This window comes from Porites lutea, chromosome 12, assembly GCF_958299795.1.
Source record: "Porites lutea chromosome 12, jaPorLute2.1, whole genome shotgun sequence".
NCBI classification, from domain to species: Eukaryota; Metazoa; Cnidaria; class Anthozoa; order Scleractinia; family Poritidae; genus Porites; species Porites lutea.
Window position 1 is genome coordinate 8,757,329 of NC_133212.1, and position 24,591 is coordinate 8,781,919.

Genomic DNA, 24,591 nt, shown 5'->3' on the forward strand with positions numbered 1-24,591 from the left:
TAGGATTTTGTCCACAGACTCAAAAGTTAGAGTTCCTTACAAAACTCCATTATTCACTCTGGGGTTAAATACCCAAAATGGTATTGTGAGGGGTACCAATCCACGCTATTCACCCCCTACCCACCCCTGGAAGGGTTCAAGGAGCACTCATCTTGTTAAGGAGAACAATGTTCCAGAATAAAGTGAATCAAGTAATTATGCAAGTAAAGTAACAACAACAACAACAACAACAACAACAAAAACATTTACCAGTAACAGCTGCAGTGACTTTTTCAAAAGTGTTTTAATTAAGCATAAACCATGTACAAGCAATATTTTGTTGATTTTATGTATTATTTGATATCTACAACTGTAAAGGTTTTAGAGATGTGGATTTTGTAACCCTATTCCATCACATTCAATGATACAGCCTTCCTTTTCTGAGAGTTGTTGAACCTGGATTTTTGCCTAAAGGAGAGAAAAAGAAGATGAGAAATGTTCATTCAAGGAATTAAAGCTATTAAAGTGTATTTATTTCAAAATAGAACACCACATATTTCCAACCACTGCAACTAGCAACTGACTATATGTATTACTTTGTCTATTTACTGCAACCTACTAATGTGAAACCCTGAATTCAAATTGTAAACTTATTTGGATGATAAAATTAAGTCAGAATGGGTCGGTTATTGAATGTGTTGCTTTTTACTGACGGTGGTTCACGTACAAAAGAAGCTGAAAATGTTGTTCCCCACACACATCTGGGTATACAAGTGCTAATGTGAAAAGGGTGTAGACCATATGGAGCCTGAAGATTTATATCATTGTGAGCTCTCCCAACTTTCACTTCCCTAACGGCTTGCTTAAACCAGCAAAGAACAGGTGCTTTTGTATCGTACACTGGAAATGCCTCACAAGATATTAGTTTCTGAGGAGTCCCTGGTTTTCCTCAGGGGTATATAGTAGGGTGTACAAGTACATGAGCATGTGTGAAACTCATTGTGTGCACGCAGAAGTGAGACATGGGAAAGCTAATGTGATTTTGCTTACATGCACATAATATTTATACTTGAAGGCAGTGACTAAACCTGAAATTAGGCCAAATTTTTGCTAATCTGACACAATTTCACAATTGTGTTTTGCTTTGCCAAAAGATGCAAAAATAGAGCCTTATTTTAGGTCGGCCACGTCCCCCCTCACTTGTGCAATAAGCAACCTAACACTTCATTATCTGCAAAATAATGTGTGCTTACTAAAAAAATGCCAGTTATTTAGGTTACTGCCTGAGCAGCTTGCCCACTTGACTGACTTAAGAATTATGCTTTAAACCAAGCAAGAGTAAGATGGGCTGACCTTCATAATTTTTTCTGCCACATGAATTGCTGTTTGGGTGTGCATTGTCAGTGGCCCACATCTAAGAGAGGAATGCCCTTTGGCCAATGCCATAAAAATGATCAACTAAATTAAAAAAAAGTGAAAAAAAAAGAATGAAATGATAAATCTGTACATTCACACAAGTATGCAGTCTCTCAAATATTAGAGACCTTTAGATTCTAGGACAAGAATGACTATGAGTACAAGATTTGACTTGAAGTTTGTTCATGCATTCTTAAATTATAGACACCCCGGAAAGCTTCATTGCACTTCTTCTTCACCAAAAAATTAGCACATATCTTTGCTGAAGGAGCTTAAGCCATCTCCCAGCCACAAAATGATAAAACCTCTAACACTTTATAACTTGTTTCTGTTACCAAGACATTCTAGCTAAAACTCGTAGTAGAATGACAACGGCAATCATGTTTTCCCGCTAAAATGACACTGGTTCACGCGCAAGCCCTACTTAGTATTGAGAAAATCTCACACTTGTAGTCATACTCGTCTCGGAATCTAAAGGTCTCTACTAACCTTATTGTAAACAGAGGCTACAGTGAGAGAGTGTGATGTGTGAATGTGTGAGCTGCAAGCAGTCAGCTGAGCATACTGGCACCCACACAACTTACATACCTCTCGTGCTTTGTGACAGATTTCTGAGAAAAAGAGAGACTGCTCGCAGTACTAGTCTAGCCTCATTTTTACCCACGGCAAGCCCACCCAACCTCAAAGAGAGTTTAAGTTTCCTGGTATACTCACCTGATCCTGCAAATGTTCATCAACACAGCTGTTATGCTGAAGATTACTAGTCAGCTCATCAACAGCATTTCTTGCTACTTCTTCTGCTGGGACTCCTGCAACAGTAATATCGCAAGGGCTGATAAAAGATATGATACCCATGCAGGGGTAGGGAAGGGGTGAGGATCAGTCATGTGATTGTACAGCTGTGTCAGTAGGCTATTTCCAAGTTCCAAAAACTTTCACTTTCAAAACAAGGCTAACTGAAAAACTTTTCTTGTGAAAATGAATTTCATTTTCATGAGAACAAAAAATCCTTTTTATATCAATGGCTTTGCATTTAGGGCAACTCAGAAATGACCTATTAACCCTTTAAGTCCCAATGGTGACCAACATCAATATTCTCCTAGTAATATCCATACATTGTTAACAGATTAGGTTATGAGAATTAATAAAATGATCACCAATGAGAAAAAACCTTGATCTTTCATCAAATTCTCTTATCTCATTCTTTAAGGAAATGTATGGAGACCAGTTTGGAGAATTTGTATGTGGATATTGAGACTTAAAGGGTTAAGTCAACACATGTGCAAACAAAACCTTTGTAGAAGATAAAAAAATGGTAAAGGCGCACATGAGCCAAAGCCCCAAATGACCGGAGTTTATCCCGGTTTTCTTAGCATGAACCATGCCTAGGAGTATCGCTACTCTCCCCTGGACAGGATGCTAGTCCATTGCAGGATTATCCCCCAGCAGTATGTTACCAGTACCCATTTATACACCTGGGTGAAGAGAGGCAAAGTGGAGTAAGTTTCCTTGTGTAAGGAAACAATGCAATGGGCGAGGCTTGAACCCTGGACCTCCAGATGCGGAGTTCGTGGTGTTAACCACTCAGCCACATGCCTCCACATTGCAGAAGATACACTGGTCAATTGGCTGAAGTATATATATTATATAAACCAATAAGAAACTGACGTTCACCTTTCTTTCCAATTGCTGATCCAGCTAGTCTACACCCAGTTGACGATTCAGCCATGACCCTGAAGAAACATCACAATAATATTGTATCATTACATATTCAATCAAGGAGGCATAATATTATGATTGATAAGCATTGGTGACATTAATCATCTAATTAACCAGGCATTTTTAAAATGGCTCATATATGGCTGCATTAGAAAAAAAGGAAGAAAAAAAATCCACTTAAATGACAATGGTACTTGTATTAAATGCATGAAGAGTCCTACAAACTATCAATAATTTTAAAAAGAATTCTTTTTTGTCCTCTATTTTTCAATAATATATTGGTCTTTCAGGCTAGTAATTTCTCTTCACCCTTTAAGCCCCAATATCTACATACAAATTCTCCAAACTGATCTCTATACATTTCCATTAAGAATTAGTTAAGAGAATTTGTTAAAAGATCAAAGTATTTTCTCTTAGGTGATTATTTTATTAATTCTCATAACCTAATCTCATGATAATGTATGGATATTGTTAGGAGAAAATTGCTGCTGGTCACTATTGGGACTTAAAGAGTTAAATTTAAAATCTCTGGTATCAGTTCCCTAAAAGCATTCAAGGCATAGAAAAGTTTCGAAGTTTGACAGTAAAAAAAAGCAACTGCTTAATATTATCATCTAAATTATTAAGATGAAGTCAAGGAGTCAACTGAATATTCAGCTAGCTACCAATGGCTGAAGGAAGAGTTACATTATTCCTGTTCCACTTTCATGTGCTTTTTCAGGAGGTTCTTGAACTGGTTCAATGTTAATATCACTGAGGTCAGGATATTTTTTCCTTAAAACCCTGTCTGCCTCTCTGGCCATGGTCTGGGCTATCTGTAGATCAATATTATTAGAAAATACCAGTTAACGTTAGGTTATAAGTAAGTTAAGGTTATTTTGGTATCAATAAAAAAAATGTATTTTGGCTTCAATAACTATTTTATTATAAAAAATGTATCATGTAGGCCCCCATCGCCAAAGACTTCCTTTCCTGTTCTAATCCCTTCAGCTCCCAATTCTTAACCCCTTTTTCTTCCAGTTCTCACTTTTCCCTTCCCATTTTCACAAACATCTTTCCCAGCACTTCTCTTCCCATTTTCTTCCAGCTCTCACTTCTTTTTCTTCCACTTTCCATCCTCTTTCTTCTCACCATCTATTTTCTCCTACTTTTACCCCTTTCTCTTCCAGTTCCCACCTTTTCTCTCCCAAGTCGCACACTTCTTTCCCAGTTCCCATCTCTGTTTCTCCCAGTCTTTCTTTCCCAAAGTTCTACCCTACCATATTTCACCCACTTCTCTCCTATTCCCATTGTATCTCCTCTAATTTCTAACTCCTTCTCCCATTTTCAATGAACTTGTCCCCCAGCTTCCGCCCCTTTTGCACCCTCCCCTCTTCTAGCTTCTTTTTCCACCCCCATCCCACCTAGCAGTTCCCACTTTTCTGTTCCATTTCCCTTCCCTTATCTCCCATTTCCCACTTCCTTTTTTCTTCTGTTTCAGTCAGTTTCCACTTGCCAGTCCCTTCCCATTTAGTACCTGACCCCTTTGTATGTTTTTAATTCCATCAAAACCTGTTCCCAGCCTCTGACTCAATTCCTCATAACTGTCACTTCTCTTAAAGTTGGTGTACACCTCTTTTTCATTTCCCATCTTCATATTGTAACAATCATGGTTCCCATCCCTTTTTATCTTTTACCTTCCATCCCACTTTAATTTCTCTTTGGTCCTAGACTGATAAAAGATTGGAGTAATCTTTCATTTTTTTTCAGGGTTGGTAGAGCAAAATTTGAAATGTACATTTACTCATGCATAGGTGGCAGTCTACAAGTGCACTGATGGTTCACTGAGGACAATAGGTGACAATATGCACAGAGTCTACTCTGGTCCAAACTAATGTGCAAGAGGAGAACCTCTTCCCTATTGATGTCCAGTTCTTTCTGAAGGTTTCTCGTATAAGTCAGAAATGGCTTATTGTTAACTAACCTAAACAGATGAAACTGTAAACTCTGGTTAAGTCTGTCTGTGAAACAGTGCCAAAATCCTTGTTCTCGCAGCTGGGCTCCCACCTGTGTGTAACAGGATTTAAGTACGCACCAGGGTTGGTTTGTTAAAAAGCCACTGTTGACATGCCAATCAAGTTAAAAGGAAATTCGAAATGCAGTTCCAGTAATTCTTTGAATCCATTGGGACCCAGAACAAGGATATCGGCGCTGCTTTGCAGATGTTACTAACCAAGGTTAAATCACTCGACGATGCGTGAGGCAATAACTAACCCTCAAAGGAAGCCTTCCTGCAACAAATGCTCGTCCAGTTATTCTTGTTAATGATCCTCTCTCCAGTAACTGTAAAGGTCTCAACTGTTTGACTGGCTTCACTGTCACATGAATCTCACCTCCTCCTTTCGGGTAATAACCTCTTGTAGAAGAGAAAAAAAAAAACAATTAAAAATTGCTGGAAACTGACTATGAATCAACATCATATTAATGAATGCCATGCCACTCACTTGAACAAAAAAATCCAATCTATCTGTGACTACAATTCCTGACTTTACCAGACTGTAAAAAAGAATTAACTTTTACTAACTTTGAAGCTGGTTAATTTTGCAGGCTTTGAATATTATTGTCTCTTCATTTTTAGTTCCTCTACAAGCATTTTTTGTACAATCCAGAATATGCATCTATTTAGAATAAAGCAGAGATCATCAAAAAGCTCAACAGAGCTTACTTGCATGATCTCAAATATATGGTAAATAAAGGCTCTTCTTCTTCAATTGTCTTATGGGTTCAATGAAACCAAATGTCCTCCTGAAAGAAAAATTAGCTGACTTTTCACTAACTTTGCTAAGAACTATTTTCTCCTCACTTTATGCCAAGAAAAGTTCCCTAATTCCTGACCTTGAAAAATTTTGTTTACCCTTGTTCATCATGACTTTAATAACCCTGGATATACACATAGGCAGTTCAGTTCAGTTCAGTTAGTGTTAAATGTCACCGTTGAATGTCTGCCATTGGAGGTACAGTGTACACTTCCCTACTGACCTCTACTAGTCCAATTGTTGCGGGCAATTTAGTGCCAGCATTTTATGAAGCCATCCAAGTTATCCCTGGTCCATCTAATCCTTGGTCTTGCTCTTTAAGGCAGAGCCATTAGGAATTTAAGCCACAGTGACTTCTACAGCAAGTTAACTTACCTTCTGACAATGTCACAATCAAACTCTACACCTAACTTTTTGACAATAGGCCTTAAAACCTGTAAGAGATCAAAGTGAGGTAAAACTAAAAAAAAAGCTAATAAACATTGGCTGTGGCCACACTAGGGGACTTAAGTGAGCAAACAAAAAACTGTGCAACATTGAATGACTTTGTGAAAGTCTAAATTGAGTCCAGCCTCTGATAAAAATTAACCTGGTCAAACTCTTTTAACCATGAGGTTACGTTCTGAAGAATTTTTTACCAGGTTTTGCAAAAACTAGCCTGGTTATAAACTTACCAAGTGCAGTTGCAGCCATTAGCAATTAATTTTGTGACCTCAATAGTCACATTGTTCAACAGCACTATACCTTCTTGATCATTAACACTCATCCCAGTTGCATTGATGTGGCACTGCAGGGGCTAAAACAAATTGACGTATCTAATATAAGTATTAAAACCTCATAAATAATGACTGACAACTTACATCTGTCATGAAATCAACAGGTGGAGCCATTTCTGCATTTGTTCCTCCTCTAAGAATCAGTTTTGATGCAGCAGGTGCATAGAGTAAACAGGGTAAAGCAAGCTGCATGAGCAGGCATACACTCCTGAAAACCAAATTTTATTTTATTTAATGTGAATTGATATGTTGTAGTAAAATGTATAATTAGCTTGAATGTTAGTTTCTTTTATTTCATTATCATGCATTGTTATTCATTCAAAATAATTTATTTCTTCTTTTCTGATAGGCTCAATTCCCATGGCTAATTCTTCATGACCAGCTCACATCAACCAAATTTGGAAGATGTTTACGATAACCAGAAAATGATGTCAATAGTACAGAATAATCACCAGAAAAAGGGACAAAACTGAGAAATCCTGGGGATAAGATTGCATTGCTTTGGTTGTAGAGCAAGGCAAAAGTATGGACGAACATTTCACACACTTCATAAAGAATTAAGAAATAGCCAAACTCCTGCCTAAAAACATAGCAAGAACAGCAAGAATACAACTCAATTGAGGTTTTCATATTTCGACCACAGAAACAACAGAAAATCAGAGAGTAATAACAAAACCAAAAGAAAATCAGTTAAAATTCCTTTACCCAGCTGTTTTGGTATCTGCAATAAATGTCCCTGAACCAATATTTGTGGGATGAAGAGTAACGGACATAGAACCAATTTTGTCTCCATCAAGTTTACCAGAAGTAATATCTCTAATCAGCTGCAATCCTAGAAATAATAAAACTTCATTTACTTTCATTTGTCAGTTCCCTTGATTATCTTTTCATGCCTACCTATCGAGCTACCTACCGACCATCCTAACCAATAACTAGTCAGCTGACTATCAGCTAGTGTATGAAGCTGTATTTTTGTCAAAAGATCACTTGTGGTGACCTTAATCCCGAGTGCAATGTTTAAAATTGGGCACTGCCAGGAAACATCACATACAAAGTGGTCTGGTTTAAAATCTCAATCAGTGCACGCTTGTAAGTTGTCCATACTTTCAGCCCTGGGTGAAGCTTAAATGCATGGGGTATCTCAGCCCATTTGACCAGTTATTTATTTGAAATATACATTTAGTTTCAGACCAGGCTGACACTCTTCATGTAAATTCTAACATTATTTTAAGAAGATTTATTCAGAAAGCTGAGCTGCAATCTCAGCCCAGCTGACTAGAGTGGCATAATGTGATCGACCCTTTACGCTGTGAGCTTGGGTTTTTCCTTTGAAAAGAAATATTTTTGTCTCAAGCAACAGGTATTTTGGAAAATTTACATTATTTGACCATTTAGTTTTTACCAGTCATATGTTGAGCTCGCAGTCCTGGTGTTGATCTTCCACCTCTGATGTTTTCAACACAAACTGCAGAATTCAACAAACAGGCAAAGCTCACTGCATTCCTGAGGATTTGACCACCCTAGAAAATAGTCAAGACAGATTTAATAGCAGTGAAATATAACACAATGAAGGTAAACTCAAAATCTATGAGCTGACTGCATGAAGCACGTACTGACAAAAAAGTTATCTCAAGAAGGTATATATATCATTTTATGGGAGCTGTCTTGGTGAATGGTACAAAACCCACAGGTAAGTTCTTCTCACCCCTTCCATTATGCTCCCATCGATAATAATAACATCACTTGAGCGATTTGCGCTCGATGCCATTTTGTATAATCACCAATAACACTCTCTGTTTCGATTTTTCCAACCCAAAATACGAAAATCGTCAGGCGCACATTGCACCGAGGGAAACTGGGACATGAGTAACCGCGTCTTTAGGCAAGGTAACCAAACCTTGTTTCTAAAAAAAAAAGGGAAGTAATTGGCCGAAAAACGGTGGAAAACATGGCGAACTTCATGCAGTAATTTTTGGCAGACGTTGCGTTTAGTTCTTAAAAAAGCTTGCGATAAGCCTCAAACAGTACATCGTGTGATCAGAAGACCATGTCCTTGGCACTGGAGTCAAACTCGGGCTCTCTTTATGGTTGCAAGAACTCGTTGTTCATCCAAGCAGTTTTTTCGTCGCCCTTGGCTTCGATCCAAACCACAATGCATGATTTGACGAAACTTTTTTGTATATCCCGAAATCTTAATTCTTCTCGGCTTTCTTTGCAAACAACATCGTATTTCAGATGTCCGTTGATCTATAAAAGAATGTTAAAAATGCCCGCCGAAGACAGCAGTGGTGTGGAATTTCCGAATGCAATTCAGAAAAGAAGCCTTTGTCATTCTAAAATCACAGCAGATGAATTATTTGATTATGGGAGAAAACTTGTCACCGAATTAATTCATCAAAATACACCAGAGATTCTTCAAGAAAGCGAGCTGTTGCGAGTCGTTAAATCAGCGTTAGGTTTGTCATATTGTGATCAAAGATGTTCCAAGACTGACGACGAGGGTGCAACAAGCTTTTCTTGGAACGACAAGGATAGTATTGCAAATACCTTCTGGCATTTCGGAGAGGAAAAATGGAAGGAGGCAGCTGAAAAGATTTCAATGTATAAACCAGAGAAGGTGATCCATGATGCAGTTGAGGTAAGCTTGTCATAGGAGAAATAATAGTCTTTAAAATTTATTTTGACGTCTTTCTATAACACTATAAACTAAACACTTTGTTCTATTAGACCAACAGTAATGGTGGTGTTTAGATAATGGCTAAGTTGTAGTTAGCTCAGTCTACCGACAAAACAAAACATTTGCCGGTTTAGTCCCTCTTTATTTTAACAAACAAACCATTTAGCTGTTATAAATAATGACCAAATTTCACCTTTCAATTTAGCTAAAGTGTTTGTTAGAATACAGAGTGACTTATCGACTAATCTAATGGAGAGCTTGGGCAGTCATTGCCCGTGGGGGAGGGGGGCACTCCCTTACATAGCCTCCGATGTAGACGTTCCTTTGGCTCGTCAAACAGTCCTTCCCCTTTGCGGGTAAGAAACGTGTGACAAAATTCGAAGAATGTCTGCATAGAAGGCTAGTACGTGCTACTTAACAGGGTATGTTTTGCGGTGTATGTTTCAGTATTTTAGTGTCTTGAACAGAGTGTCTTTCTTGTCCAGAAGCCCTTGATATTAAGCTGTACACTCAGTAATGCATGCATGCTCTACATGTTTGGCATCAACGATTTTAAATCTAATTCTATGATATTTTTTATATGTATAAACACTTCTGTATTTAGAGCTGCAAGTAGATTAATAATTAGCCATCTGACAATATCCTACTGAATTTTTTTTTATGTCAAATGAAACCCTTCTTGCAGTTGAACATGATTACAGTGTACCAGACAAATCAAATCCCAGAGACCCTCACTTTAAAGCTGAAGATTTGCATAGTACTTAAAGATATTTAAAACACAATGTAATGAATGCCAAATTATTTTTTCAGTCTGCTTGACAAAATGGTGATCTGGTCTTCTGCCGTTGCGTGTTACTAGCTTGTGATTGAAAGGATACAATGCATGTGAGGCAACTGCCTTTTATCACAAGTTTTTTTTTTCATGTGAGATTGTCAATAAATAAAAACAAAACTTGTTGCATTTGTATATGTCACAAGGTAAACAAGCGTACGTTGTATACTTGTATGAGAGAACTGTGACTTTGAGAAACTTGATAATCAAGATGTTGACGTGCGACATCCATGCCATAATTATTATTGTCACCTAGTCTATACAGCCACCTCGTTGTTTTGTCACAGAGAAATAGCCATACCTTTTCTTCCTACTACATTATTTCAGCGTGTTCACCACTCAAACCATAGCCAAGTCTGCATTCTGTAAAACAGACAAGTAGCAAACAAAGATACTTGTATACTGTAGATCTTGAGAAACATTAATGAGATTGATGTGTTAATAATACTGCCAATTGAACAAAAAATGGGCAAAATGAAAATGTGTCCAGTCCTAGTATGAAGGAAAAGTGATTTTTCATTGCCATCCTTTTTATGACTTCAAATCCAAAGAAAACTAATCTCTCTCACAATGAATGATGCCAATTAAAAGTAACTGTTGCCCAGAGACATGGCATTTCTATAGTGCCACTGCAAAGCTAGAGAAAGGTAATGTGCATGCCCTTCATATTGTCTTTAATGAGCAACAAACGCCCTACTCTGAACTACTAAATAGAATAGGTTTACCTTCACTAGTGAATCAACACCTCGCTAAAATAACTTATACAGTTTTTAATGTCATTAACAATGAACATGCACCAAAGAGCATCAAAGATCTGATCTAACATAGAAACAGTAAATATGACCTCAGGGGAAATGACATTTTAAAGCGGTCAATGGCTAACTTTTCAACTTACGTCCTTAAATCGTGGTGATTTACAGCACCAAAACTTTGGAATTCTTTACCTGACTCACATAGAACTATAGGATCTTTCAAGGCTTTTAAAAATAGTATAAGAAAACTGGACTTATCAGGTTTAATATAATTACCTACTACATGTACTACTACTGCCAGTTTATTTTATTGAAAATAGATTTAGCTTTTGTCTCATTTGTGAAATTTTCTAGTCTTATGTAAATAGTTTTTACATTATTTTCATGTTTTTAATTAGTCATTCTGTATATATTTTGGTTATAATTATCTATTCATGTTTAAATATTTTTAATGTGTAATTATACCTGTAAACTAGCTGGTGAGTTGTCTCACGAAAGCAAAGCACAATTTACACAATAAACTTGAGTTGAGCTTTACATTTTTTTTATGTTTTGTGCAAAAAATGGCAACCATAATGTTGCACCCTTTACTAAAAACTGCATTTCTCCCACATGAACTATAACGAAGCAGTTTGTTTTATTTATAACATCAAGTTTTGACCTAGCCAAACATTTGTGGGTCATTTAAAAATTTGCTGTCTGTTTTTAATCTTGGAATTGCCCGCAAAAAATCATTCACTGCTGTCAAATAGAAATTTCCTTGTGCTTGGACCTCATAGTGCATTTCAAAGAGTTTTTTATAACTTTCTTTGTTGCATACCAACTGTCATCAATATCTCTATCACCAACAAATCAGTTGAAAAATAACCTAGGATATTGAAGGCTTTTTTTATGCATTCAGGTTGTTATCAGATAGTTGAATGCTGCCTCAAATCTAGAAGTTTCTGGGCCAGGTTTCTTGAAAGATGGTCAAGTTTAACCCAGGATTAAACCAAGCAAGGTTTTCTTGTGTAAGATCATGTAACTCTTGCTTATAAAATGCTGTTGAGCCTTAAAATGTGACTCTAAGCTATGCATTGGAAGGTAACTATAAAAAAAGGAAAAAACTTTAATCCTGCATTAGTGCTAATCTGCAGCCTTTCAGAAACCAGGCCCTAGCTTGTCTGTAAACACTTTCTCTTTGGATGAAGACAAAAGATGTATTATTGGGAGTTGTTGTTGTTGCTGTTGTCTTCACTTACCTGTGGATTATAATCCTGTTAAATTCAAATCACCTGATTATGTTTTGAGCATTGATGCAAGATCACATGCTGTGTACGTGACTTGGTATTTTGATCCTCCAAAATTTCAAGTATGTCCAAACCCAGGTTTTTTTATTCATGGGCTACAGCTCATATAACAACCATATTGCAATAAAATGGAGGAGCAGTAACAGGACTGTCATCCTCCTTGAATCTTTTTCAAAACTTAGAGTTGCTGGCTGATTTTACTACAGTAGGTAGCTGATAAAGCTGTCTCTAGTACGTGTACATGTACATGTATAGAGACATGAAAGATACGAGATCTTTATTTTATACTTAAAACTAGCAACAACAACTTCCCAGTTTTCTGTTAATATACTGCTAGACACTATGTATATACATCCTTCGCATCTGATTCAGTGTTTTATTGCCAAGATCATATATCTCATAAATAAAGCTTTCAAAATGAAATACTACCTGATTGTACTTGAAAATGTAATGCATTCTTTATGCATTCTATGATTTTATTTCTTTAAATTAATCATTTGGTAAATTACGGTATTCCATTGCTTTTCTGTTTTGCAGATACAATTTTCCATATTTTTTTTTCTCTTATTTAACCGTCAAGATTATGTGGATTTTTTAAGCATGTAGTATATTATTTACAGATACATGATATACAGAAGTGTGACCATGACATTTGATGTGGGTCACTAAGTAGTCATTACCAACACCAGACATGTGTGAGGTGCATATTACATTACAAACATAATATTATGATGAGGCTTGCAATGAGCACATGCACATGGTAATGATAAAAAATGACTGATTGTAAATAAAATACATACTGTAGATGCTAGCATATCCCTTGAAACTGTTCTGAGTTGTTGATAAAGACATGGATAGATGTATCCAGCTAGCTTACTGCAAGAAATTTAGCATGTGTCAAAGAATTTCACTGTTTAACATTATTATTGCCATTGCTATTAACACTGGAAAGGTCTGTGAATTGAAAGTTATAATTATTTTAATGTCAAACTTTTTCATTATGGAGTCATAAAATTGGAGCGGGAGCTTTCCTAAGCTAAGAGTTTTTCTAACTTTCTGGTACTTAGTGTTACTGTTTTAGACAGGTAAACATTTGACAAAATAAGTAAGTTGAGCCTCTACATGGACCAGTGATACTCAATTTGCTGTGTACGTGAAATCGTAAGTGTGAAGGCTAGTCAGTTGTTAGCTGTTTACACATGTGAGCAATATTTTGTAATAGCAAATTAATTAATACCACATTTGCACCAATAATGTTGTTGTCTTGGAACAGAATATTTTCACAACAAAAACTCTTCTTTTTCGGCCTGTTTATGATGAGGGAGCCAGCCACGTTAGCCTCCCACTATAAGATTTTATTATTATAAATCTTATCTAACTAAATTTACTATAAGATTTTCTTATTTATAAATCTTATATAACTAAATTTAATAGCCAGAATTTTGAGTCTTTCCAAAATTCCTAGTCCTAACTTTGTTCACTGGTGGACAGCCGATTTTGAGCAAGTCCCCAATACAGTTCTCAGTGGTTGCTGTAGTTATATTATTATTAAATTTCGACCCTGCTCGCTGTAGAGCTTCCAGTAGCTCAGCAGTTGGAGCATCAGATCTATGAATCAGAGGACTTGTTAGTTCAAAATGCAAATCTCATATGGAGCTTGGAATTTTCTCGGAGCTTTCCAATGTTAGATTTCTCTATTTCTAAAAAATAAATGACAAAATTAATTTGATCTGTGCCTTTCAGCTTGTACAAGAAAGATTTAAGGGCGTAGTGGCCAACAACACGCTGGTTTCACACATATTGGGAGCTGGAGATTATCTTACAGCAACAAAACAGAGTATCAAAATGGAGGCTGAAATTCTTTCTCAACTGTTGTGTGACAGGAGAGATTATACCCTCGCTTGCATGACAGAGTTTTGGAAAGTTTACTGCGAGAATCACACAACATTGGAAACACTGTACAGCTTAATGAATGACTGTGTTTTAAGACACATCCACTGCGAGGGACTGGAGTTATTTTCTGAGTATATCTGGACTAGCAAGCCACAGTACTATGACCTGGATTTTTTGGATATGATGAATTATCCACAAATTGGTGATGAGGGCTTTCATTTCATAGAAGAGGAAAGAGTACCACGGAGGTCAATATTGTATATTGGCAGGAGATAAACTGAGAAAAACTGTCTATTATGTGAGTAGGATTTTCTTGCGGTACAGGGACAGAGTCAAGTTTCTACATCACAGACCTGACCATATTATACATAGAACTAGGGATTGTGTGAAGGTTGGTATCTGTGACACCAAGAAAACTGTTCCAATCAGGTGTCTGTTTTAGGAATAGTTTGACTATGTGATTTTATCGGTAAACACTAGTACTGACCAATGGTTCTAAGGGAGTACAGACCAGATCCAATGCCTCGCTTTGCCAAGTTTCACGTGATAGTAGGTCATTCATTTCATTTTTAGTGGTAGTTTGTATGAATATTGGCTACATACGTGTCACACGTCTGATAGCAACCTGAAGATTACAATTGCAGACTCCTCTGGTTACCAACAATTATTATTGTAAAATAATAACTGTCTGAAATTGCAGTAGGTCATTCAGTTTTATATTCCTAGTGGTAGTCCAAATTGATACTGGTTATGTACGCTTCACACATGTGGATTAGCAATTGCGGCCTCCTTTGGTTACCCACAGTTATTATTGTATTTAGTGATAACTGTCCGAAATACTGTAAAATTCTGAAAATAAGCCCCTCCATGTATAAGCCCCTCAAAATATAAGTCTCCAAACTTGTAATGCAAAAAAACTATCTGTTAAATTGCCTCTCCATATATAAGCCCCCCAGGGGCTTGTACGTGGAAATTGCCCTCAAATACAAAGTAAAACAAAGCAAAAATGGTAAATTTCCTTCCAACTGTAAGGCTAGCCCAAGTGATTTTGAAACACAAATTTCCCTCCATAGACAAGCCCCTCGGAAGATAAGCCCTTCCAAAAATAAGCCCCTCTAAAAGAGCCTTTGAAAAATATAAGCCCCGGGGTTTATTTTCGGAATGTTACGGTAGTTCTTTCTCATCTGCAGACATTTCAGATTCCCTTCATTTCACATTCATAAGCCAACCCTACTTGTACACTTACGGATTTTTAGTCTGGTGACTTTTTTTTTAGGAAGGACCCACCGTGAAGCTTGTAGCACTCCCTTGCGACAATTAACCCCAAAATATCTTAACCTCTGATGTGTTGTGGGAAATTATGCCATATGGAAGTGCTGTCAGTTGCAACTTGTTTATGTCTACATTTAATTTGTTTACATCTTTAAAGCATTTGGCCAATCCAGGCCTTAGGCAGTTAACCAAAGAAAGAACTTTAAAAAAAAATTGTGGTAAGGTTAGCAGAGAAATTAGAAACAACTAAGAGGTTCAGGGGAAAGATTCCCCCAAAAATCAAGAGGATACTAGAATTTATACATAGTTACTGCCCCTTTTTAATTTATTATTTTGGTGTTTGTTAAAATGTACATTATTGTAAATATATTACAAATTATACTTGTAAGATTGCTGTACAATACAATATATTCAGAGATATATGATACAGGATTAGAGAAATGTAAATTTTTTATATTATTATATGTTACTATATGTATTACACGTATTTGAGCATGATAAAATTTCTAGGGATTGCAAAGAAATCAGTTATCATAATGATAGTTTTCACAGAAGCTTCCTTTCAGGGGACACAAGAAATTAAATAATAATAATAATAACTTGCGAGGCAATTCCTAAGAATTCAACTCTAGGGCAATTAAATTATTGTTCTTACAATTAGGTGTGTTGAAATATTCATGATTTCTGTTAAATGAAAGAAGGTAAAACAGCTTTTAGATAACACGTTTGTTACCACTGCAGTCATGTTGCTTACTTACAGTCCTGGCCCCGGTTGTTCAAAAGTTGGATAGCGCTATCCCCTGGATAAATCACCTTTGGATAGTAATTTATCCACTGGATAGCGCGATCCACCTTTCTAACTACTGAGGCCTGATCACTGTGATAAGAGCACTCACAAGTTACTGCGGCAGGGCTGTCACTAATTATTGAAGTAGGCAACCAAGTGGGTAGCCTCCCGTGCAGCTCTTGGTCATGCGTTCTTCCCTCATGAATGTTTATGAGGGAGGAATGGGTGATGAAGCCCTAAAAACATCTGCGTGGTAGGCCAGGAAGTTGGACAAGGTGTCATTTCCTTTTTGCAACGTATGGGTTGTTATCAAAAGTAACAGAGGCTCTCAGTTCTTGTAGCAGACAAAATTCCCTGCACAGGTCCTATTAATAGAGACCTGTAGATTCAAAGAAAAGGAGGACTATGTGCACAAGATTTAACTTTAAGTTTTTTTGTTGCATTATTCTCAGAACCTAAACACCTCGAAAAACCTTCAAAAAATTAAAGTTAGCATGATTATTTTTCTTGGTGGAGGTTAAGCCACCACCATGACATTCTTGCTAAAGCCCAAAGTTGAATGACGACAGCTATTAAAATTTCCAACCAAAGTGACTCAGCTTCACGTGCATATGCTATTTAGTTTTGGGAAAATCTTGTTCTCATAGTCATCCTCATCTTTGAATCTAACAACCTCTAATGACAGTTATGACAACGACTGTAACTTATAACATAAAAGAATGTCTTTGGTAGCATTATGCTTACACATAGCAGTAGAATGTGTCTTCATTATAGCCATACATTTTTCATTTGGGAAAAGTTTAATTTCATGTTATACATGTGTTCATGTGCTGACCTTTCCAAGGTCTTATTAAATGACCAGTTTACCCATGAGTAACAATACTGTTGTGATCACATAGCTGGTTTCCATCCCACTGCAATTCCAGCCCCACTTCTTCCCAAATTCATGCTGCTAACCAGTTTCCAGCGATCTTCCTCTGGGAAATACTCCTCAAGAGTACTCAAAAACCCCTCGCCATCATACCCACCAACGACGTAAAGTTTATTAAGGAGCACAGTTGCACTTAAGGCACTCCTCCTGTGAATAAGAGGTGATGTAACTGTCCATGTATCAAGTGTTGGGTCGTAACGTTCCACACTGCTCAACTGTGCATCTCCATTGTACCCTCCAATGGCATAAACATACTCGTTAAGGGATGCTGCTCCTGCCCCACTACGACGTTCAACAAGTGGTGATACTAGTCTCCACAAATCAGTATCTATATCATAACATTCCACACTGTAAAGAAGTAAAAATTGAAACAAAGAATTCTCAGTCTCAGCATGCTGGTACAATAAATTATTATAAATCAATATGAAAGTTTTTTTTGCCCTAACGTTAGGCAACCTTAGAACCCAGTCAAAAACCTTGCAGTTTCCACTCTGAAATAAGCTTTAGTAACTATTGTTATTTTAAAACACATCTTAAATCTTCTGTGAAGGTTGATCTAAGGAAGTGGGTCGTTTCTTGTGGTGGAGCAACATATATGCTGTTTTTCTTACATTAACTACACCATGAACATTTCCAGTGGCAGTAAAAAATGGTTTAGTTTTGAAAAACACTGAAAGCTTGTGTATTTTATTGAAAAGTGCTGGAGGAATAAAAGTGTTACACGAAGGCCTATTTTTTAAAAACTAACTTTTGAGGTTCTTGTTCACATTTACAGGCTTGCATCTATATTTGTTTCCTTTGAATTTCACGACTAAATTATACAATTTATCTGAAACATTTTGCAATCAATGCCTCTTACTAGATGTAGACAGAGAGTTCATTCACAAACCTTCTAAGCCTGTTTCTTCCATCAAACCCTCCAATGGCATACAACTTTTTCCCAAGCACAGCAACAGCGACACCTAAGATAAGAATTTCACAATATTCAGACAGAAAAATCAAATACCTTTATTTACCACTCAGTGTGCTGTACTGCTCATATGTATAATCTGAAATAAGCTGCCTTGAGGCCGGACACTGATAGCAGATTGTTTTCGCCCACCTTATAATAGAGCCCATTAAATTAGAGGATTGCGAGTACTACATACATGTAGTATTCTCAAAAAATAGACACCCTGGAAAGGTTCATTGTACTATCTTTCAACAGAAACTTTCACAGCGGTTATTTTTATTGAAGTCCCGATGGCAAAATGATAAAACTTCTAATATAAATTGTTTCAGCCACTTCAACATTCTCGCTAAAACCTATAGTTGAATGGCAAAAGCCATCACATTTTCCCACTAAAATGACACTGGCTCACATGCACACACTACTTAATAGTAGATCCTTGTAGTTATCCTTGTCTTAGAATCTGAAGGTTTCTATTATGTGCTTCTAGAAAACATCAGTACCCAAGTGAAAGGTCACTGGGAATTCTAAAGGGAATGTGGTTTTAAGTGCCAAAATCGTAAATGCAAAGTACCAGTATGAGACAAACTGGGATTTCCAGAAGGGAGGGGGGCGGGGAGTTCAAACCATTATAATCTCAGTGGGCAGAGTGTGGATATTTTCTGGAGCAACACGTGAAAATTAACTTTTCACTCATATCATCAATACATCAGTGTGAAGAGAAATTTTTATGTTTGAGCAATACTTGACAGGTGCTTTGTCTATAGGCAATAATTTTGACCTAAGTAGACTGTAAGCACGACCTCCGTGGGTGGGGTTAGAGAAGAAAGAGGGTCTTTTCCCCTTACCCCTGCTTTCTAAGAGGTTGAAAAAAAAAGAAAAAACCAGCCCAAATTTCTGCCACAGTACAAAACACTTACTACAGCTGTGTCTTCACAGCTTCTAGATCTGACACTACAAAATCCATTTACCTATTCTAGGAAAGTTCAGGGGCATCAGCGTTGTCCATTCATCTTGCTTTGGATCGTAGCGCTCCACTGATACATGACATGAGTTTCCATTTCCACCTCCAATTGCATATATACAGCCCTCACAGATGGCCACGCCCAGTCTGTTGCGTGGGACACTGAGAGATTTAACAGTCCTCCATTCATCTCGCAGGGGGTCATAACGTTCAACACTCGCTGTGTCAATGTTTCCTGATGAGGTGTTGTTGCGGCCTCCAATTATGTACAACATGTTATCTGTAAAGTCATTATGTGGAGCTAAGTTTGAGTAGAATTAGGTAATAGGTACAAAGCCAGGCAGACTGAATGGAATTTTCTCACTCAAATCTCAATTTTCTCGCTCAAATCTACATTATGTTTGCACAGTGAAGATGAGCCCCCAAAGGGAGGAAGACACTTTTGTACACTGGGGTCTAGTGAAGCTAAGGGGTGGGGAAGGGGGGGGGGTGGGTGGTCATGAGGGAGAAGAGCGGGTCACAATTTTTAGATACAGTTAACTCAATGTTTTGACAGGTCTGAGTCTTGGACAATGATGGGTGATGGTGGCAGATCAATCTGAACATGTGTATTTGTAGAAATATCTGGCCCATTTGTGTAATTTCTATGGCAGTTATTATGGCTGTTGTTTAATGATGAATATTTCTCTTAGCCTTTTTTGTGCTTCAAAATAGAAGGACCATATTTTAATTTCAGTTTACTGTAATACAGAGTTTTGGAGTCTGTCTTCAGATTAACTGTCTGGTTACACAAAGGCGCAAGCATTTTCAAATTCGGAATTTTTTTTTTTTTAACTGGGACTCGTTGGTTCTGGACTGGTAGTCATGATTTTTCACAAGATGAGTTCCATTACTCATCATAACTATTTCTGACAAAATCACTGGTATGCAAAACGGTTACCTTTTCTAAAAAAATGGTGTATAAATGTGTAAGAGGTTGGACCTCAAGGCAGACCCTCCTCCAGGATATTAGCCTTACCAATGTAAGCAGCTCCTAATCCACTCTTCGGAAGTGAGAGAGGAGAAAGTGTTGTCCATGTGAGAGAAAGGGGATCAAAACACTCTAGAACGTCAAGAGATCTCCGCAGATATCCACCGGCAAAGAACATGACAGTTGGTCCTGGGGGACGTCTTTTATGGCTTGTACAAATTGAAGAAATCCTCTTTGAGTCCTGTTGAAAAAATATTGTCATTGGTCCTCTTTTTAATACAAAGCAGTTTATTATTTATGCCAGTTCTCCTGAATTATCTGAAAGTCTCCTAGAGACCTGGCAAATGTAAGAAACATTTTTTCATCTCAAAGTTCTTTATAATAAGGTTCTGCAAAAGATTATGCTATGATGATGCGCCCAGTGATTTTGTTACAAATCGTTATGGCGAGTCCTAGGAATCATCTTGTGAAAAAACATGAGTACCAGTCCAGAACCATTGAGACCTAGTTCAAAAAACAATGAGTCCCTGGGTCTTCTGTAACCTAGCCTGCAGTGCAGGCGTATTTTGAGTGGGCGAAAGCTTGTTAATTGGATCGATGAAGCCGCCATCTTTGATTTTATGACAGAGGAAGATTGGGGAGAGTAGAAATAGTAACCCTTAGCGTAGGTGTGAGGGCGAAAAAAGGAGAGGGGGAGGGAAGAAAAAAATACTCTTCTTTCTCCCCGCCTCCTCCCCCCTCCCCTTGACTCGCCCCATTTCCTCCTCTCTTCGGGAGTTTCAACATGGCGCTTTTACGATTAAAACCATTCACGGGTGCCCGATGAAATTGCCTGCACTGCAGGCTATCTGTAACCACACAGTTACTCTGAAGGGCAGACTCCAAAACTCTGTATTACAGTTTACTGCAATAAAAATACACTCCTTCTATTGTAACGCACAACAAAGACTAAAAGAAATAAGCCTAGTTTAACAGTAGCCACAAAAACAGCCACAGAAATCACACAAACAGGATATTCTACAAAAAATCATCTTCGAATTGATCAATCAATCTTTACGCTGTGCGGGACGCATGCCAAAAATTATTTTACATCTTTGGGTATTTTTATGCGTCAGGGACGCAGGATGCAGAGGTAACAAAATCACTGTGCTCAGATCAACGTAAGACCATGGTAAAAATTATTTCTAGACCTGGTTAGAAGGGGGGGGGGGGCAGGGGAAGGTTGGGTTAATAATGGGGGCTGGGAGGGCCAAAAAAAGAATTGGTCAAAAGTATTCTTGACTATTTAATAGCAGAACCCTGTGTCCCCTGGCGCCCAACTTTAACTCTCTTGGTTTTTTGATACAAATTACTTGCTGGGCACCCTAGATTTTGCAGATTCAGAGCACTGAGCTCCTTCCAATTTTCCTTAGACTGTTATATTATAACTGGACATTTGAGGTTTACGGCACAAACTTTGCATAAGCTTTTGGTATAGCATACAGTCAGCTAACTTACCGAAAAGGCTTCAATCAGTGTGTCTTTGAACTCAGACCTTAGTCCTTCTTCACAACACTGGATCAATGACTTGAGATATGAACTGGACACGAATGGTACTCGTATGTAACTCAGAAGATGCTTTAGTTCTCTTGTTCTTTCTTTTAAATCATATGTCACCCACCTCAACAGGGCTGCCAAAACCTGAAAGTTGTAGACAATAATGTACAATATATGAAAATCAAAGCTGTAATGTTAAATCTCTTATAGTACTATGACTCAGAATAGGGAAGTGGAATGTGAGAAACATGCAGGTATGAAAGCAGTGACTAATAGAGAAGTGGGCAATGCCCAGGGATTTAAAGCTTCTTCTTTCCCTCTTACTGCAAATGTGCAATTTTAGCTGAATGGAATGATCTCTTGATAAATACCATCCAGGGGGGTAGAAATCAGGGCGGATAAAGGTTGGGCGGTGAAACGAACGCGTCCGAGCAAAAAGGTGTGATGCAGTGGACTGGGACTCTGCTTAGAAATGTCCCTTGTTTTCGACTTCGGTCAGGGCTTGTGATGTGGTTTGTCCATTAGGCACTGCCGCTGTCACTGAATTATGGCGGCTTGATTTGTTTTCTTGCACTTCTTCCTCGTTCCTTTGTGCTGGTACGCTGTCTCCGAGAGGCAAATGTTGCAATTTTTTGCGGGAGGTTTAGTTGGAGTAGACAAACATCTCTTTCAAAGGGTTTCTTTATTACTTCCATGACTCAACAACTGAATTATATTTTCGTTTTGCTACTCGCCAATGTCGATGTTATTCCAAAACAAAAGCAACTAGGTATTTTCTAAAACACGAAGGAAAATCTCATCCATGTCATCCATGGCAAAACTAAAAGACAACAGATCGTGATTCATAACTAGATGACGTGTATTTTATAAATGCGTGCAGCTCGTGCAAGGTGAAATTATGCTAATTTCAATCACCATCATCCTTCTTTTTAATTTTGAAAAAGACATCTCATACGTCTTTCTGTTTCTTCGAAACTTCAAAATTAGTTTCCCCTCAGTTTTTACTGTTTACCTTGTTTTGTTTTAGAGAGAAAAACGGACAAAAAACCTTACAACTAACCTCAATAAATTTTGTTTACATGCGGTTGCCGGATTTGCAACGCATTGCGCGAATCGCCATGGCGCGTTGCACCCGAGAAGCAAAGTTTGAAGAAGTACAACGCCACTATATCAATATATATCAATCTAATTTTTTGTTATGTTATATAAAATTTATCCCCCTTTAATATATGTAAAAATTGAGGTTAAGAAGTGTTAAGCTTTTGCAAACGAAACGGCGAAAGACGATTAGGTGATATTTAGTGGAAGGAGGAGGTATTCAACACTTTCAAATTAAACTCAAATTTTGGCATTATACGACCAACAAGTTTGACTTATAGACGTACAGACACAAACATATGAAACTGTTTATTGATATTGTTATGAAACGAATTTATCTATTTAACAATGTAGCCTGAAATTACAGAAAGAAAATAGGATTTCCGGTTTGCAAAAAGGAAAATTTCGCCGGCCTTCAAGCGCACCGGAAGCGCGGAAAGAGCGCTTGTGCCAGTCCTACTCCGCATCACACATTAAATGAAGAGCGGAGCGCTCGTTTCACCGCCCAACCTTTATCCGCCCTGGTAGAAATATTCCTAATCCCTTGATGCTCACAGAATTGGGAAAAGCTCTGGCCTGATGGGTCAGTCTTGGCATGAACACAGACTTCACCCTACCTTAAGACAAAATCAATGCAAAATCCTCCCCCGCCCCCCCCCCCCCAACCATTTCAGGACAGAAATGAGGTCAAAACCCAAATCATGTTCCTGCATTCCAGTATAAGTCAGTTACTTAAGTACCGTCTCCTCCTAAAATTATGAGGAGGATGGTGGGAAGTCCCCCTATCCTTAGCCTGCATTGCAGACACATAATATCTTAACCCCAGCTAGTAATGTCTGTGGAGCAGCAGCTAGATTCTTGTTCTGGGCCGCCAACAGACTCAAGGAGTATGTGATATGGGAAGTGCATTTTGAACCTCCCTTCAACCTGATTGGCCATTCAAACAATAACTGCTTTACCTGGCCAACCATGGCGCATACTCAATTCCTGGTACACAATCAAGGGCTCAGAACAAGGATTTCGGCGCCAGCTCGCAGATGAACTAACCCAGTGGTTTAGTTTCATCTGTGGTACAGACTATCAGTAACACCTCACCTCATCTTCTGACTTGACAAAAAGTTCATCACGACTAATTAAATCAATCAACCGCTCCTGGTTCAAGATCTCAAATTCCTCGCTCTCAGACACTTCTAGAAAGTGACGAAAAATAAACTTCTCCGCAGCTTTCGCCAGATCGGCACAACCATAAATCTCTGCATAATCTTTTATACCAATACAGTTAGAAGGATCTAGTTCCGCCTGCAAAAAGTCACAACACGCTTTCTTCACAGGCGAGATCTGCAAAATACAGGCCACGGGAAGCAAGTTTTGTACATTTTCTTCAGTTATTCTAATTTGAGCGGTGTATGCGAACTCGATTAGCAGTTCCACACTTCTTGGATCCATGGACTTCAACGTTATCCTGCTTTGACGGCTTTCAATAACGTCATTTGTAAACATTGCGTAAAAATAAGGACTAAACGATGCCAGAACAACTTTGTGCGCATTGATTTCTCGCTGTCCAACGCAAAGTACTACGTCACACAATTCTTTCCTTTTCCGCAGATCATTCATAATACTGAACGTTAATTTCATATGTTCCTCGAGGAAAATGTTTTCTTCCATAGGATCCATAGTGAAACGAAATCTGGATCAAGTTTGCTGAAATTTCACAGATCTAAAACCAATCGTCGTGTAAATTTTGTGGGATTTTGAGTTACGTTCGCATCATGATTGGTAGCAGCCGCTGTTTGAAAGCGGGCGTCTTGTACCCGCTCATGCGTCGTAAAAAAAACGATCGGAAAAACTTGGAGAGTTGGGAGAGGTGTGGGCAGTGAATATTTCACTGCAAATTTCGATTCGTCATGAGGCGGAATTTTTCCGGCCCAGGTAGGTTTATTAGGCTCAAGTCTAATC

At 37.9% G+C, this 24,591-nt stretch overlaps 4 protein-coding genes across 4 annotated transcripts in view; 2 read left to right on the forward strand and 2 right to left on the reverse strand.

The window, feature by feature from the left end:
* Window positions 1-264: 264 nt before the first annotated feature.
* LOC140921206 (RNA 3'-terminal phosphate cyclase-like) lies at window positions 265-8,536 on the reverse strand. Its single transcript, XM_073371184.1, has 11 exons — window positions 8,391-8,536; window positions 8,088-8,205; window positions 7,391-7,517; window positions 6,770-6,893; window positions 6,285-6,343; window positions 5,368-5,509; window positions 3,802-3,929; window positions 3,070-3,128; window positions 2,110-2,204; window positions 1,333-1,437; window positions 265-447 (listed from the first exon to the last, which is right to left on the reverse strand). The coding sequence occupies exons 1-11, from the start codon at window positions 8,451-8,453 to the stop codon at window positions 361-363; spliced, it is 1,107 nt and encodes a 368-aa protein (XP_073227285.1). The 5' UTR covers window positions 8,454-8,536; the 3' UTR covers window positions 265-360.
* A 62-nt stretch (window positions 8,537-8,598) lies between these two features.
* LOC140921207 (uncharacterized) lies at window positions 8,599-14,428 on the forward strand. The gene is made up of 2 exons (XM_073371185.1): window positions 8,599-9,323; window positions 13,979-14,428. The coding sequence occupies exons 1-2, from the start codon at window positions 8,733-8,735 to the stop codon at window positions 14,402-14,404; spliced, it is 1,017 nt and encodes a 338-aa protein (XP_073227286.1). The 5' UTR covers window positions 8,599-8,732; the 3' UTR covers window positions 14,405-14,428.
* Window positions 14,429-14,560: 132 nt separating this feature from the next.
* Window positions 14,561-24,389, reverse strand: LOC140921204 (kelch-like ECH-associated protein 1). Its single transcript, XM_073371181.1, has 6 exons — window positions 23,731-24,389; window positions 21,499-21,681; window positions 20,050-20,242; window positions 19,039-19,311; window positions 18,008-18,080; window positions 14,561-17,466 (listed from the first exon to the last, which is right to left on the reverse strand). Exons 1-6 carry the CDS (start codon window positions 24,307-24,309, stop codon window positions 17,079-17,081), a joined length of 1,689 nt encoding a protein of 562 aa, XP_073227282.1. The 5' UTR covers window positions 24,310-24,389; the 3' UTR covers window positions 14,561-17,078.
* Window positions 24,237-24,591, forward strand: part of LOC140921209 (rapamycin-insensitive companion of mTOR-like) — a 41,592-nt gene continuing 41,237 nt past the window's right edge. Inside the window, exon 1 of the mRNA XM_073371187.1 lies at window positions 24,237-24,564. Coding sequence (XP_073227288.1) covers window positions 24,540-24,564 — 25 coding nt within the window. The 5' untranslated portion in view covers window positions 24,237-24,539. The remainder of the gene's footprint in view (window positions 24,565-24,591) is intronic.